Source organism: Dermochelys coriacea, chromosome 12 (assembly GCF_009764565.3).
Source record: "Dermochelys coriacea isolate rDerCor1 chromosome 12, rDerCor1.pri.v4, whole genome shotgun sequence".
Classification (NCBI taxonomy): domain Eukaryota; kingdom Metazoa; phylum Chordata; order Testudines; family Dermochelyidae; genus Dermochelys; species Dermochelys coriacea.
Genome location: NC_050079.1, coordinates 22,263,569 through 22,281,251, shown reverse-complemented (window position 1 = coordinate 22,281,251; position 17,683 = coordinate 22,263,569). Strand labels below are relative to the sequence as shown.

The following is a 17,683-nucleotide window of genomic DNA, read 5'->3' as shown; positions in this document are numbered from 1 at the left end:
GCAACAGGAAAAATGTCAGCACATACATGAATCTAGACGAAGTCTATATAGTTGAAGAAAGTAAGGGTAACTGCGAATTTGCAGAACCGCAATGCATAAAAACACCTTTTAACCCTTTCCCCTCGTATAAGCCTTCTTTGAATTCTTGATCCAGCCTCCAGTGTCCGATACCATGCACGGTGTAGTGAAAGCAATAAGGTTATATTGGAGTATGCATGTGGTGAAAGACGAGCAGACTTGGGGAAAAAACTCCTTGGATTTGCAGAAAATAATGATTGGCTGGTGTAGAACCTTGCTTAGGAAGCTCTGGAGCTAACTAATAGAAAATCAACATATTTTCTGGCTTGAAATAAGGATCTGCTCCCCCACATCTAGAAATAGTATGTAAATGACTTAAATAATTGTACACATCCTTACTACTTGTATTTTACTGTACTTTTCTAGCATATTTTAATCCATACCTTAAGTAGTTCTCACCTTGATTTTTGTTTTAACCAGTAATATAGTCAGTTTTATGTTTCCCTTTAATTCAGTAGTGACTGTAAAAGTTTGTCTTAGCATCTCATGTTCCAAAACTAAGTGAAATACTCCAGGCTGTAGAGTGTCTGCTGCAGATCTTCATCCGTCTAGGCTAGCAGTCTTTTAAAACTGCAGTTTATATATTACTCAATATCTGTGTTTTATTTGATACAGATTTAGCGGTTTCCCCTGAAGAAATAGAGACTGCAGCTGGTCCTGACACGCTGATCCTGTCCATTCCTCCAGTCCCTCTCCACTGCCTTTGGCAATTATGTATCCTTTAGGATTACGCTAAATTATTTAGGTTTTTCTATTTCCCAGTTTGTATGTAAAGGGGGAGGAGGGGAAAAGGACGAATGAGTTATTAATTAAAGCCTAGTCCGTTATGTTTTCCGATCCTGTCTAACATTTGTAAGTACTTGTGCTGCGGCTGATCCCCTCCTTCCTGGTTAAGTTGTTTAGTATGTTAGGTATTTGTATTGAATCACGGTCTATGTTATGTCTGATGTGTTGTCGTTGCAATGTGCAGTCAGAGTGACACTGATGGATACGCCAATGGTTAGACGGACAGATGTTAGGGCGGATCTAACGGCATGCAATGCCATAGCAGCGGGGGGGGGGGGGGTGGAGGGAGGGAGAGTGAGCGAGAGAGAGAGACTGGGCTAAAAACATCCCGATTCAGTGAAAGTCGCTTATTTCTGGTGCAAACAACGCAGCCAGACACACACACACACACACACACACACACACACGATTTTTGGAGGGGAGGGGGTGGGTAACGTTTCAGTTGTAGACTCTTAAGCAAATCTGATCGTTGCTTCTGTGGTCAGATACTATAACTGTGAGAAGAAACCAGCAAATATCAATGAAATGGAACGGAGCGAATTTGGCAGCACAAGCGGCATTTGACAACTCACCATTTTCTTGTTTGCAAGAAATGTTTCGTTTTCCCCCAACAGTAGCAATTTCCCGGGGACTTTAGGCGATTGCGATATTTTTTTTTCATCCTAAAGATCGGCTTCAAAAAAAATTCTAATAATACAAAAAAGCCCCCCCTCCCAAAAAAAAAACTTCTCCACCCTTTTATGTAAAGTATTTGAATTTCCTGCAACTTGAAAAGAGAAGCAAGAGCAAAGGAACGACAAGTCGGCTTTACAAGATGAGAAGACGCAACAACATCTGCACTTAGTAAGGTATTTGGAATTATCCCAGATCTTGAAGAATGGGGGCGAGTGGAGATTTTCTGATCTTACCGTAAAAGTGAGATCATCCTTCACACCCCCCCCGTGAAAAAAAAAAAGAGAGAGAGAGAGAGAGAGAGGAGGAAAATTATTTGCTACTGGTGTTTGCTTCACTCCTCTTAAGTAACGAAGGCATCTGGGGACTCAGACGATTGTCTGTGATTTGCTGTAGCTGTCATTAAATATCTATCAGCCACACAAAGAAAGGAGGGGGGAGTGCAATTGGCAGCCACGAAGGTGTTTGGCAATCGCGTCTGATCCATGTTCGTAAAGCACTTGAAACACCGTTAGAGTCCATCCCCTCTTTTCTGATGTACATTATTGCAACCCAGGAATACACAATCAAACTCGCACCGCATCGATTCGCCAGCGCTCGCTAAACCCGGGATTTCACCAATGAACTTGGACCTCCCCCCGCCCCCCGCAAAAAAGTAATCTTCAAAGGAGAGTTTGTGAGTGAGTGAGTGTGTGTGTGTGTGTGTGTGGCGGGAGAGGGGGGGGGGATTTTTGCAAGCAAGTGCTGCCCAGTCTCCCCAGCGAAGGCGTCTCGGGGCACTGCAAAGATTGAAAGAATAGAAACCTAGGCAGCATCACCAGCTCCCCGAGCCTCCAGCCGGAGCTACTTCGCGAGACGTGCACAGACAGAGACGGAGAGGTGCAAAGTGGAGTTGCGCGCTGCTTGGGCTCCAGCAAGGTGTGCGCTGTGCAAGCCGGGGCGCTGGAGGCGCGTCGGCTGCGGCAGCAGCCGCCGGCCAGCTCCCCAGACCCGGGGCACGCTGGTAAGTTGGGAAGGAAGGAGGGAGGGGAAGAGGAGGAAGGAAGGGGTGGGTGGGGTTGTTGATGTGTTGTATTTTTTCAATGCACCGGGGAGGGAGGATCAAACAATGCTCCAGGCTGCCCGGAAAGAGGGTGGGGGAGTTTGTTTAAAAAGAAAAGCAAAAAGATCCCCAAAGCAGCACTACGCTCTGAGAGGGTCCGGTGTCGTTCCCCCCTCCCGCCCCCCCGCCCTGCTCAGTGTCACTGCCGGGGAGCTGGGCTGCTCGGGCCGGAGTCACGCCGGGCTGGCTGGCTCCCCTCTCCCCCCCATGACTGATTTGCTGTCACCGTGCGGGGAGCGGACCTGCCCGGGCACATCAGGCCTTTATGGAGAGAGGGTTCAGGGGCTTAGGTGGGTCGAAGCCGGGGGAGGGGCAGGGGGCAAGTGCCCTGGGGCCCCCCGCTCCCCGACAGCCCCCGGAACTGGGCTGACCTGGGAGCAGAGGGGTCCCAGGGCACACGATGTACCGGGGCCCCACATTTCTCTCGGCGGGCCCGGGGGTGGCCGAGACGTGGGCAGAGACGGGTGGCGTCTTCCCGGGCCGTGGTGGGCAGGAGATGGGTGCCCCTGGCTGCAAGGGGCAGCTATGGCAGCAGGGAAGGGAGGGAGCCGGCTCCTCGCGGGGGAGGAGACGTGAGGGCCTCGGGGAGGGTCCCCTGCTTACACGCTGGGCTGGAGCGAGTCCCCCGGCTGTGGCGGGGGACCCCCGCAAGGTGGGAGGGGGGGGTCCCTGGCTACAGGCAGCGTGGATCCCCTTGACGATGGCGGGCAAAGTTGGGAGGGGTCCCCCCCGGCTGTCGGAGGGGGGGGGAGGGGATTCGGGCGTCCCCCCCCCCCGGGTGCTGCAGAGGGGAGGGGATCCGGGGGTCCCCCGGCAGCCCGTCCCTCTGGCGGCGCGCTGCGCAAAGAGTTGAGGCGCGGGCCGGGGGGGGGGAGCGCGGTGCCCCGCTCCCGCTCCCGCTCCCGCTCCGCAGAGTAGTTGGAGTGACACTGCGATCATCTCGTTTCCCTTCAAGCTTTGCCTGTTGCCGCCGCCGCCGCTCCAGCGCCGAGCCGCGAGCCGGAGCCAGGGGCGCCGCCTGAAGCTCTGCCGACTCCCGCCAGCGACCCCCCCCTTCTTTATGCCGTGATCTCCGCGCCCGGCCAGGCACCCGGCGGGCGGGCGGGCGGGCGGGGCGGGGCGGGGCGGACGGCGGGCGCTCCCCGGCCCTCCTGCGCGCAACCCTCGTCGGGGGGCTTCCCCGCCGCCGGCCTCTGGGGCGATTGGTCAAACTTCCCCCTCCGCCTCCCCCCTGCGTGCCGCCGCCGCCGCATGCACAGCCGCAACTCCCCCCAGCCCGCCCGCCGAGCCGGGGGCCGCTCACCGGATCTCCGGGGCTGAAGCAACTCTGCCCACCCCCGCCCCGAGGCAGCCCACCCGCGGCGGCCGCAGCAGCTCAGCATGCCGAGGAGGAAGCAGCAAGCGCCCCGGCGCGCAGCAGGTACGAGCGCTGCCTTCCCAGGCGGTTTGTTTCTCCCCTCTCCGCCTCTGTCTCTTTCATAACCGCTCTCCGGCGGGCAGAGCGAGTTGGGTTTGCTCTGAGCTCCCCGGGATTGCACGTTGCACGCCTTGGATTTTGCAGAGTAAACTTGGTCAGGCAGACACATCGCTGTGGCTTTTCCCCCCCTCCTTTGGGGCTGGGCATGATGGTCTTTCCCCCCCCCCCCTACTTTTGGTTTATTCCCAGCGCCCCCAATCCCCTTCCTGCCCCCCCTCCTCTTCCTCTGTTTTGGGGACAACACTTTGTGAAAACGAGGGATATAATAGATGTGTATGTTGAAAAGATGTGTGTGGCTGTAGGGGTGGAGGAAAAGAGAGGGAAATGTTGCTCATTTCCAATCCCTGCTTTGGCACTCACTTTGATTTTCTCCCCATTCTTCCCTATACAATCTCCATCCCCTTCTTTCAACACACTCACAAGCAGTTTGTGAAAGCCATTGATAATTTCTTTGTAAACAGCTAGTGTATGTATGTACTTATGTACGTACGTGTGGTAAGTGGCACAAAGTGATATTACAGGCTTGCGGTGTTTCTTTAAGAACAAACCATAGGCAAGACTCCTTTATCCAAGTTTATCTTTCTCCCTCTTCCCCTTGTACTGCACTGGAGACACCTCCACTGGACCAACAGATCCACCTAGTTGGTCACTTTCTTTGGCAACCTCCTCCCTTAATCCTATTGATTTTTTTTTTCATTTATGAGTCCAAGCTGGGGAGCTGCAAAGGAAACCAATGCAAAGAGTGTGTTATCTGATAACTAGCTCTTTTTTTTTTTTTTTTGTTCCTTTTAAGAAATTCTTTTCTGGGCTTTTGCTCTTGTGGATTTTGTTCTGGCATTTTGTTATGCCTTGAATGTCAACTCCTCTTAAACTTGAGCAGCATTTTGTGGAAAAACCAAATTTGGGGTGGATGGGTGGAGGAAAACCCAATAAAAACATTATTTTACAATAATGGAGGTATGTGGGGTGGAAAAAGGTTTTCTTGGCCTGTTGCCATCCTTGATTTGATGGCTGATTGATCACCTGTCATCTGGCTGCCTTTGATCTATTCATTCCAGATAAACATCAATAAATCACTTGCCATGGTAACGCCAGACTCAGTGACGTCATATATGGCCTGTCAACTCTATGTCAGTGCAACTTCAGGGACTTTTGGTTAGTTTTGTGACATAATCACATGGACATGCATTTTGATATTGATCATACTTATACTGAATGGGTAGAGATATAGTCTCTCTCTTCATTAGGAGGGTTTAGCTATTTTGGGGACCAATAATTTAAGTGTAGACTGAAGCACTCATGGTGCATTCTTTAGGACCCATATGTATGCATGAATGTAGTAGTTTTCCAAGTGGTTGTTGAGTATTTTTAATTAGTCCATTCAGCATTACCTACTAAAACTTAAATAAAGTAATCTTGCTACTTATGAGAGCATTGTCAGAAGAAATGCTTTAAAAAATCTGCCACTGCACTTAGAAATATGAGAAGCTCTCAAAGTGGCATGATTTGAACTTAGTAAGCAGCAAGCAACACAATGAATAACATAAAATATACAGAACTGTATGTACATTTCTTCACCTCCTTAAGTATACTCAAGTTTAACGTACTTGTTTTGTAATAGAAGAAACTATACTTGTTCACAGTAGATTTTGTAGTCTTAGTCTACATACTGACATTTGGAAAGTTTGGAACGTTTTAAAATGCAATAGTAATATACTCTAACAAACATTTTATTTAAACAATACACTTTAATATATTGAATTTCAGGTTAGTGTCATCAAATAATGGCACTTGTAAAATGGGTTCAAAACTTTGTCCTTCGACACAATTTGAAAAGTCTAGGCTATAAACGTAATTCAGTTTTTGAAAAACTTGGTTTTCAGAAAAGTTGGGTATAATCTTCAAAGAGGTGAGCTATAGTTTGGACTTTAAAACTCTAGGAGAATCTTTCTCTGGTGAACTCACACATTTTCAAGTACTCTGTCTTTCTGTTTTTGGTTTAAGTGAACTAGTCATGATGTATGATATATCTTTTACTTTTAGTAAAAGTGTAATCTTTACATTTGTAGCTTTTGGGGGTTGCCACATAAAACATATATTATTATGATAATTGCCTCCTGCTAAATGCTGTTTTATTACTCAGACTGGAAATGTTATTTTTCCTATTAGCAGCATAGGCAAAAGTATTTTTTACATTTTTTAAAAACAGCTAAGAAATAGAAGATTAGTTAAGAAATATTCATTACAAAAACTTGACTGCAGGACTAATAGGAGATGGAAGAATGGTTTTACTCTATCAAAATGACCCGTCAAAACGACTTTGTTTCATATTTGATTTAATTGTCTCTCTTCTGACAGGCACATTCATCAATAGCTTAATGGTCAATCAGAAGTTGGCAGAGTGAGTGCTTTCATTCTTTCCCATACACTAGCTTTGGCTTTACTTTATCAAAATGCCTCTGCCTAATGGATATGGGGGATGTAGAATGACTGAAGGGCTACTTATTTAAGAAGAGTGGGGGGGAAAAACACCAAAAACATTTATGCTGTTGATAAGTGCATGAAGATAAATAAGTGTGTTGTGTGAGGTTTGTTTTTTTTTATTATGAGGCACAAGAAACTTCTCATTTTTTCCCTTCTTTTTGGCTTCACAGCTGCAAGTTATAAGGTTCATGACTGCTTTTGTGGCATTCTGAGAGTGATGACAAATTGATTGCTTTGTACCGGTAGACCAAAAATAAATAAATAAATACATAAATTAAAGGACTTGGAGGATGGGGGGAATTAAAGATGTCTGCTGATTGGTAACTCAGGAAATCCAGTCCCCAGCAACCTTGAGAATACTCGAGATTTTTTCTCTCTCCAAACTGAAAGGTCCGCTCAGCCATAAAAAAAGAAAAGTTGTTTTGCCAGCTTCATTAGTGTTCACCTAATTAGCTGTAAACCTGATGGATTCCTGACAGCTTTAATGATTGGAGATGACAAGCTCCACGCAGTGTCATCCAGCAGAATTAGGTTTGCAGCTAGTTTGATGTAATCAAGTTGATATTACACAGTCCTGGTTGCCTTTAGTTGTGCATTAACTCAATTTTCTGCTGCAGGTGACAAATGGGCTTTGGTACCTGGATAATCATGTCATAGGAATTAGGGCCCTTTTAATGGTCTGGAGTAGAATAACAACAACAAAGAACTCTCAGCAGCACAGAGCTTGCAGATATAACAGACAGGTGCACAAATTCTTTATGTCTAGCCCAAGTGTTAACACCACACTGTAGAAGACTAAAGCTGTCTCTAAGAATCAAGAATCTATAAAAATGAAAATTTCAGTTTGTTTGCTTTAAGACTGATGAATATCATGGATAAATTAGGGGGGAAATGTCAGAGTTTTTTAAAATCATAGTTTTTTTACTACACTTGTTAATGCAAGGGAAAGATCTAAATTACAGTTGCTGTTCCAGTGACTTTTGCCATTTAAGTTAGAAGGGAGAAAAACACTTATTAGTTAAAGGCTACTGTCTAGGAGAGCTGAGAAACACTATACTAATGGAGGCCAGTCTGGTTCATGCAAACAATAATTATCTAGCTTTAAAGTATAGCTTTTTATTTTATTATTATTATTTTTATTATTATTATTTTTTACAAACACATCTATTTAAAAGATCAAGACAATGTGGTTATAGTTCTCATTGACTGAAAAGACTTAATACACATTCTGTATACATTCTATTCTCACTCTTTAAAAGGAATGGAAACTGTAATGGTTTGTTGGAAACTCATTTACGTTTTTTTAATTGAATGAAACAATTACTGGTTTCAGGCCCAGACAATAATGCTGCATTTGAAACCTCTTATAGAACTTGGGGCTGTGATATTTTTTCTACTAAAATGTGTTCCAACCAGTAGAAATAATCCACACAGTTTCTCTGCTCTATTTAGCTCTCTAAACCCACCCTTAGTGCTTTCATTCTGAAGAGGCACATACCATCAACATGAACACTTTAATATAACTGATTAATTTTCAAAGGTGCTGAGCATCTCTAGTTTCCATTGAATTCAGTGGTGTTTGTAGGTTCTCAGCAGCTTTGAAAATCAGGCCAAAAGTGTATAAGAAAAATTCTGTTGAGAAATAACACATAGGTCTTTAGACAAAATTCTAGACATGCAGATATGAGTTCAGGAAGTTGAACGCATTCCCTAATTCATGGGAATTGCTTGAAGCTACATAAATGCCGGCAACTACATACATACCCCCAAAAGTAAATGCAGTGATAAAGTAGGCTACCTATAAAGGTACTTGCAGTGTCAGCCCTTGGTATGTTATTTGCCTCCAAATCTGCCACATATTTTTCTGTTGGACAGAGATTCTTCCTAGCAGCAAGCTGACAAAATGATTAGTTATGGCTGTCCTCTGCTTTTTTTCTGCAAAGTGTGAGGAACAATGCAAAAAGAAAACGGGACATAAATGTAAAAAGGCCTGATAGATTCCACTGAATATCCTGCTGGAAAACAGAATTTTCGAGAATCAGCTGCCATTGCTCCCATTAGCTTGACAGCTGTCAATTAGGGCTTCAGTGCTCTCCTGGGCCACAGTTTATTGCGTGCGGTTGATGTTGTCATTTTGTTCTCAGTTTTGCCTTGAGCGCTATCATGAGCAGGAGTGAAATAGTCAATAACTGATGTATCAGCAGTTATTTCTTAAATTGGCTCACAAGTCTGCATTTTTCCTCTTTTTACTAAAGATTGTTTTGTAAAGTGATTAGAATGAATTGTGACTGCTGCAGGGTTATGGGAAATGCAGTGAAGCTAGGGTGAGTTAGCAGAATTAGAGTGGTTCTTTTTTGTCAATGCTGTTTTCAGGATTAGTGTAAACTAGAGTATAGAAAAGATCACCTTCAGGGTGAAGTGCATGGTAAATTTTAAAGTGTGTTGTGTACATGATTACGTATACATGTAGTGATAAATGAGTGAGTGAAAATAAATCATTTACCATAGCGTAAAGTAGTCTCACAAGTAGCTTTCTGTACAAACCTTGTAACTAGCTAGCCTTGCCATACAGTAGTCTAGATTTTAATCCAATGTCTTGACTGTTTCTCAGCTCGTCCAAATACAGTCTGGTAAATTTGAATATAGCCCCATTTCATGACACAACTACTAGATCAACTGTAGAAATGCCTAAAATACTATTTTTCAAAGTAGGGGTGGTTGTGTGTGCGCGTGCATGCGTGCGTTTGTGTGTATGTGTGTGTGTATATATATATATATATATATATATATATATATAGTACTGAAAATAACACATCTAGCACAATCATGTGTTATCTGTAAATTACTTGAGATGGGCTTTTAGTAAATGATACTCAGGTGTTCAAGTCTCGGATATTTTTATTCAGTTACACCCCAAATTGTGGTGTATGTGCGTGAAGTTAAAAATGAAAGGTGAATACAGTATATTGTATTTAGTAACAATGATATGGACTGGTACAACCAGACAGATAATATGGAGTTGTAATTAGACTGAACAGACAGGCATTCATTTTTAAATTTTTTGACACATGCATAAAATAGTCATATAATAAGATAAGATGACAATTTTATGTTAGGTTGATAAAGTGTCCCGATACATGCATTTAAATGTCTGTAAGCCTTTTTTTATCCAGACAGATTAATTCTAGTTTCCAGCATTTGCAGTTAGTCATTACATTAATTTTAAAAATCCCACTAAACAATGGATGTGTTCTTTTTTTGTGTGTCATTGCCTAAAGCATGAGAACTGGAAACATGTATTCAGTTAGTTTTTCCTTGATTTCAACATTACTAATAAATTACATCAAAAATTGGTTCAAAGAATTCAAGCCATCATCCATAAGCAGAATACATTGTAGTTTTTTAAGAATAATAATGCAGAATAGAACATTATAAGTGCTTGAAATTATTTACGACCATTTACATGAAAAAACTGTAATGGTTCAGATAAAGGTATTGTTATTATAAAGACTGTAAGACTTCTTCCTCATAATTTTCCCAATTTTACCACTGAAAGACATTTTTTAGCCAACAGATAGTTCATCAGTATTTAATAGTCTACAGAATTTAAACACTTTTCATTGCAATCATAAAGATTGAAATTATTTAAAGAAAACAATTTGTGGTATATACTCCGGGAAACAACAATCACCAAAAGGTCATAGAATACCTGAAAGCTTTTTGCCATTATCTTGTTTGCTGAGACAGTAAAGGTGTGTCTCCAAGAATAATCTAACTTTGTGTTTGTGCTTAATTATAAATTATTAATTCATAATGTCAGGACACATGTTATTAATTATGACTCTCTTTTCTTCATCCAGAACAGCTGTTTGGGAATCGGGTAAGTTCACTACATTTTTTGGCATGGGAGTTCACCAAATGAAGAACTCTCCATTCCCAACCCACGTTACTACTCAACTTCCCTTCTTTTCATATTAGTTTTTTTTTTAAGTGGTTAGAGTAAATTTTACATTGTTTAGAGTAAACTTCTGATCTTTCACATAATTAAGCACATTCACAATAAACAAACATTTTTGTGGAGGTGGTTATGTGCTGGCCATGAATAATTCTTGTTTTAGCAAGACTATATTAAGGTAAAGAGGTCAAAAGGACACCTCCATAAGCTTCTAGTGGGGGAAAGTAATACAATTTTCATGCCCCTCTACCAAAGTCCCACCAAACTTAACAAGTTTATGTTGAAGAAAGAGCTGTTTTATTATACGTTTGGAATGACTGAAATTCATTTACTTTTGATATTTCATTTCTATCATTAAATTGAACCCTGTGTTTCAGTTTTTTATGTGTTCTTTGTGGAATGCATGTTGCATAAAATAGGCAATTTTTAATGAACAATTTAATGTAAATGGGTTCTGAATTTAAATTAATATTAATGAAGCAGTGAGTGAATTTATTTTGCATACGTAAAGGCTTGTAACTCTTTCACCCACACACTCTTGTCTTTATGTACTAATACATTTGTTAGGTGAATTGGCTAGTTTCCATTTTTTGTGATAAAAAAATCTTTAATGGATTTTATATGGTTATTTGTGCCAGTTCAGCTTTAAGCAGGCCAGTATCTCTATTTTAAAAATATACTTGATTTTACACGCCCATGTGAATAGTTAATATTTTAAACATCTATTGCCCCTCTGTTTCTTAAATTTTTGACTTTAGTTTTGCCTTTATGCTTGGGGAGAAATTTATTCCGACAATAGTTACTACAATTAAGATGTTTTCTTTCTTTGGCTTACCTCTAATGCATTATGTATTCAGGAATGATGGGATGTTCTATAATTAATTCTGTTAGATATAATTGCTATAATCACTTTGATGCTACACATAATAAAAGTAATATGGTAAGCATATGAAAAAATATAAACACCTTATTGTAACACTCTAAGTAAAATTCTTTTAAAAAAATCTTGTTTAAAGCTAAACTTCCTGTTCCTTATTTTGTCAAAGATGACACTTTTATTTAAATGACATTAATTTTTAAATGAATGGATTTTGGAAATGGAAAAGTCTCTAACTGGTGGAGAATCTCAGCTAGTTGTGTGTATGTATATTTGACGCTATAATCCATTAAAATATAGTTAGTTAAGAAGCCAATCTTTACAGATGTTGCCAGTGACATGTAAATATCACTGTTTATCTCATGAAATAAGAGACAGATTTGTATGTTGCATTAAAATCAAATACATAGTAAATAACAGAAATGGAGCAGTTATCAATTGAATACTTTCTTGTCGTGCAGAATTATGGGAAATATAAAATGTATGAAGCTTAGCAAGTAACTAGAGAGGAACTCTTGTGGATATATGCCCAAGTGGGGATGATCTTTCGTTTTCTTTTTTTAGAAGTAGCTTTGAATTATTGTTTGCAAACAGTTTTTTGATAGGGAGGAAATGGGGAAAAAGATTTCCAGTGGGATATCACTGAAACAAAAATGTTGATGTGGTCATAGTTCTTAATTAGTTGCACTCCATACTTAATGCTGCAAAGATCACTTGGTTTTTGTGTACATGCTTGTAGATCTCTCCCCAACCCATTTATATTTTACTATTCTGTGTTTTCAAGCAATTGAGTGTACAAATCAGGCTTAGAATGTGAACTATAAAGAAAAGTAGAAAAATACAGTTAATGCAGAGTGAAAAAAAGATTCCCCCCCCCCCCCCGGTGTTGTTTTCAAATAACACATAGTCTTTGTGTAGTGGGGAGAAGAGGTATTATGTTTAACTTCTGTAAGCTGAACAAACAATCCCAAACCAACCTCTTACTGAATTGTTCTAAAGGAAGAACAGCATAGAGAAGGGTGCTGTTTTTGAGTATTTCTGGGACTGGGCTCTGTGCCTGAAGTCCTTTTCCTGCTAGGTCAAGCCTGTTGCTGGAGGGCCAGATCTCAGCAGGGGCCTCCAGAGGCTTGGCGAGGCTGTTCAAGACTGGCAGCCATCAGTCATCCATCTGTGACACAGAGTCTGTTTTTGATGGCAGGGATGATAAAAGGCCTGGGAACTGTATAGGCCCTTGTAATCAGGGCCAGTGCTGACATTCTTCTCAACTTTGACAGCTTCTTCCTTTTCTCTCTTCACCGCCAAGACTGTCTCAACTGATTTTTTTTTCTCTCTCTCTTGTTTCATGTACTTGATCAGTCTCAGATGCTGGGAATTATTTTTTTCTGAAGGGAGGGGGAGTGTTTCTTTTGGTTTGTGGGTTGGGCAGGTGTGAGAGGAAGTCTGTTTTTTTTTTTTTTTTTTTTTGTACTGTAGGCCTGTTGCTAATTAATGTTCCTCCATAAGATTCTGTCGGAGTTGAGTAATGTTTTTGATCTTTATGCCTGATAACTGCATACTTAATGAGATTTCAAAGCTGTGAGTGCAGCTCCCTACAATTATTGACAGATGCCTTTTCTTTGCCATTGGGTTCAGCTTCATAAATCCTCTTGCAGTAATGAGGTTCAGAAGTGCCACCCTGCCAGTGAGCTAATGAAAGAGGGGGGGAGGGAGGGAGTAGCTCAAGCCTGCCTGACACATTTTTTTTCCTTTAAAATTTACTATGCAGATGTCAAGCTGTGGGACGATTACTTCAAACATGCTAATTTTTATCTTGCTTTTGTGTCAAGCCTGCGTGCCATTTTTTCCCCCCAGTAATAAATAAAAATAGAAACCTCAACCTATTTAAATTTTATCATGGATGATAACTATTGAAGACTTTGATAGATGTGTGCTCTTTTGCAGTTTCCAGTCAGTGGAACAGTTTTTTGAAATCTGAAGGGCAGAGAGAGGATGAAAAAAAAAAGCTCCTTGGGCCGCACATCAGCCTGCCCTAACCAGGCACTTGAAACATGGTAGATTTCATTTGAGGGTTCTGAAACTAACTCCTGGTGGAGAAGAGCCGCACCATGCCGAAGAGTCGATTTCCTTTTCAGCAGAGCTATATATCACTGACCCACCCTTTCCTCCTGACAGAATGACATGTGTCATTTATCAAATGGTTCCTGCCAGACAGCGAGGGAGGGGTGCGTGTGTGTGTGTGGGGGGGGCAAGCATAGTTTCATGCAGTGCTGTCTTTTCCCCTTAGTACAGCATGGCTACAACAGTAGTGCTGATTTGGGGAGAGAGAAAGAGACAGGAAGACAGAGAAAGTACATGTGTGTGTGTGGTGAGAGGGGGGTAGATTGGCAGAGTGACTGAAGAGGTTATGTTCTTTCATTTTATCTGCTAAGTCCTGTTGTTCAAACCTCTTTCTCTCACGCTCTGTTTTTTGTTTTTATTTTAGTTTGGCAGTTGGGAGAAACTGGCTGACATGTATCATTCAAGCAGCAGCAGCTTGCTGGGGGTTGTGTAAATGAATCTGGGAGCTCTCAGTTTCACATGATTCAAACGTGCATTATTGAAGATGGATGTTCCTTAAAAAAAGATTGATGATGGATATCAGGCTTATAGTGCCATTTATCATTTTGAATATTATTTAGACTTGCCGTGTAAAGCTGTAACTTGAGAGCTGGATGAGCTGGGACAGAGTGGAGGCCTCGATGTGCATGTTTTGATTGATGGCTTTGCTTTCTCATTGTTTGTTACCGGATACTAGCTGGTCATTATAGAAGTGCCTTACAGTTGTTTTAGGGGCTGGGTTTGTGTGTATGTGAGAGAGAAAGAGCATTTCAATGGGATAAATTTAATCATTATAATAGACAAATCTATGGCTTATTGCAAGGATACAGGCAAGCTTTTGCATGAACACAGCTACATACTGTACATAACATTAAAATAGAAACAGGACTGTAGCTACTAAAGCAAAACATTGTCTGACATTGTCAGATCTAGTATAAAAATATGCTTTAAAATATGCATATGAAAAGATTAACACAATCCAACTTCCTTTCACTGACTGGCTTACATTTTGATACTACAACAATGAATAAAGCCACGTTTTAGTAAAATAATTATTTCAGTATTTACAATTTTCACTTCCATCCACCTTCTCCCTCCATTTCAGGGAGTCTTTAAACTGTAGAGTTTACCTCCAGATGTTTGGTACTTGCGCTGGCTGGTTTGTCTATATGCTTAGCTAGGGTAAGCACTTACTGTTTTTGAAGTACTTCTGCTAATACCAGGACATCCCCACCTGCTGGAAGAATTAAGGATGCAGCCTTGTATGAGCAATTAGGTCTTGAGTCACTTGGAACTGTAGGCAGTGACTATCATAAAATGTGTACTTAGTGCAACAATGTAGCGCAGTTTCAGAAATGAGTAAAATAGAAACCTAAAATAATCATGCTTTCATGCACAAGCATTTGGGGCAAGCCGTTCAAGATCAGTGCCAAGTATGACTTTATTTGCGTTTGCTAATTGAATTTAATATTTCTTGTATGGCAAATACTGTAGAAATTAAATAAAAATGATGGTAGGAAAAGTTAGACTACAGTAGCTTTTCATTAAAATAAACCAGTTTTAGCTTACGTTAGTTTGTAGAGGTAGATAATATTTTTGAATCATTGTTGAGTCAAATTAACTTTTTTCTTGATTGCAAAAAGTTTTTCTAGTAGGAAAGGGTTATAACAACATCTAATAAACAATATATAGCATGATGACATGCATTTCACAAAATGATCACTAACTTTGTGTAAGTTTTTTAAACAAAGTTTAGCAGAGATCTGATGTTTGCTATTCCTTCTACAACTCCCTTTCATTTTACTTTTGGTATTGTTTCTCCAAAAATAAGAGAGAGTCAGATTTACACATTCATTAAAGTCCAGTGTTACAGAAACTATAAAAAGATAATATTGTTTTTTATAGAGCTTTCTACAGAAGAAGGCAAAACTTTGATCTCCTACCCTTGCAACTTGTGCGACATAATAGGTAATTGAAGTACAAGTGCCAATTTGCTGGAACAATTGTAAACACACCTTGATACAAATGGCATCATTGCATTCTTACTGATTAGAAAACTTTGCTATTAATAGACACAAAGTCCATTTCAGGTGTAATTGGTAAGGAGCTGAGTGCACTCATGGGGAGAAACCTTGTTTTGTTTTTTGTTCGCTTTTATTCTTATCCCTTTTTTCAGTTTTATAGCTGGAGACATGATTTATTGCAGCCATCCATCTTTGGGGCTCATCCATCACATCCTGGTTGCTAGGCAATCATGGCAGCAGCTGTTTGCTTTGAATCAGACAGAAAAGTTGTCAATCATCAAAGGCAGGTGAATAGCATTAGAAACACGCTATTGTCAGACGGAATAATTAATCAAAGAGAGAAAAGATAATTAAAAAGATATGACCCTTGCAAGTACTTGCTCTGGGTTGCCTGGAAAAAGAAAAACTGCCTGGTCTTTTCTAGACACTTAAGCAGCTGAGGGCTGATAAAATATGCACTCTGCAGTGCATAGTTTTTAATTAATTGAAAAAGGTTCAACATTCAAAGACGATGCTGGAGAAAAGTCTGATTATGAGCAGAAGTAATATTTATTGTTTGCATGAAAGGCTTGACATGGAGTTCTAACTTTCTGTCACAAATCTCCTGCACGCATGCACTAAGCCTCTTACAGCATTACTATCTTCACTGGCAGTGACTAGAGCATACTGTTAGTCTCTTCAAGTAAAGGTCCTAAAGCTTTCATCCAGCTTTTTCATTTTGGGTTACCTTTACAGTGTATTGTCTCATATGCTATCTCTCATAGTGACTATCATAGTTACTCTAGTTCTGCCATAAGGAAGGCAAGCAAACTTCAACAAGTCTGCAACGCTGCACTTAACTCAGCCAGTGGGAGAGATGTCCAGGCAATAACTTTATCATTTTCAATCAGCTTCTGGAGCAAGAGGTTCTCTCCTGAGGTCCTTTCCAAACCATATCTTCCAATATTATCATTGTTCTTTAACCAGCATAGTAAAAAGCAATGTCAAGAAATCTAATGTGTAAAGGTACTCAGATGCCACAAAAATAGGCTCAGAATAGTTTGCCCCAACTCAAAGGTTGGGGCAATAGGTACCTACTGCTTGTGTTTTAAAATGTAAAGGGGTCATTGACCTGGTATTGACCAAGAAGTTGGGAAAAGCTCATATTGTGTTCAGTCTGCAAGTAAAGGAATCATTTTTTGAACACTGTAATTGACAAAAGGCTGGAAGCTTGTAGGCCTAATACTGTAAACCAAAAGTATTAGACAGGAATACTGTTTTATTATACAGCGTATATGTATGTTATCCAAGAAATAGTACTTTGCCCGCTTCACATATATTGCCAAATGTTTAGAGCCCAGGAAATCTGTTTTTGAGAAAAGTGAAAAGTAGTGTAGTTTAAATATGAAGGTTGGATTATTAGAGTTTATTATTTAGTAAGCATTAAAACAGGACTGACTACCACTTTCTCTCTCTCTTTTGTTTTTGGATACTATACGTGTTTCCACAGTCCTTCCACAGACTAGCAGGGCTTCTAAAATTGGAAAAGAACCTCAAGTCTTAGGAGTCAGAAGAATAAAAGGACCTTTTTCATTTTCTACAGGTTGGGGTCAATTATCTGAATGGTATGCAGGAATGTAAGCACTTAACTGCTTTTACAAATCTTGGGAGTTAAAAATAATGGGGCATGACTCTATATATTATTATTACACATCTCAATCCTGGCACACTGTGCTAGAAATGTAACTCCTTGAGTTCAACCTGAGCTAATGCAGGAGGCAAAAATAGTGTCGCTGATGCAGCTCATCTCCTAATTGTGCATAGTCTGTATCTCACAAGACACTCTCACACCCAGTTTCACTTGACATAGTTCGTGTTTAAATGGAAAAAGGAACACCTCTAAAAACAAAAAACACCCAAACAAATTCACAATGGGTTCCATCTGAATATAGGCTACAATACAATACCCACTACATACAGCTGGAATATTTCCAGCACTGGTGGTAGGAAGCTCAAGGTGAAGCTAACTTGGATGACTTGATGAAACCTGTAACTTCAATTAACAAGTCTAGTTATTGGATCCTCAGGAAAGAAAATGTTCACCAAAAGCGTGTATAAATGTCACACTAAAACATTTTGAACCATTTCAGTA

The 17,683-nt window shown here is 40.8% G+C and overlaps 1 protein-coding gene across 2 annotated transcripts in view; it reads left to right on the top strand.

Moving 5' to 3' along the window:
* Positions 1–1,293: 1,293 nt before the first annotated feature.
* The window catches only part of TSHZ3 (teashirt zinc finger homeobox 3), a 74,611-nt gene continuing 58,221 nt past the window's right edge, over positions 1,294–17,683 (top strand). Inside the window, exons 1-2 of one of the 2 annotated variants that reach the window (XM_038368980.2) lie at positions 1,294–2,539; positions 3,594–4,058. In XM_038368980.2, the coding sequence (XP_038224908.1) occupies positions 4,019–4,058 (40 nt within the window). In that variant the 5' untranslated portion in view covers positions 1,294–2,539; positions 3,594–4,018. Of the gene's footprint in view, positions 2,540–2,740; positions 2,929–3,593; positions 4,059–17,683 lie in introns of those variants that run through there. The other variant, XM_038368981.2, reaches the window with a different exon arrangement.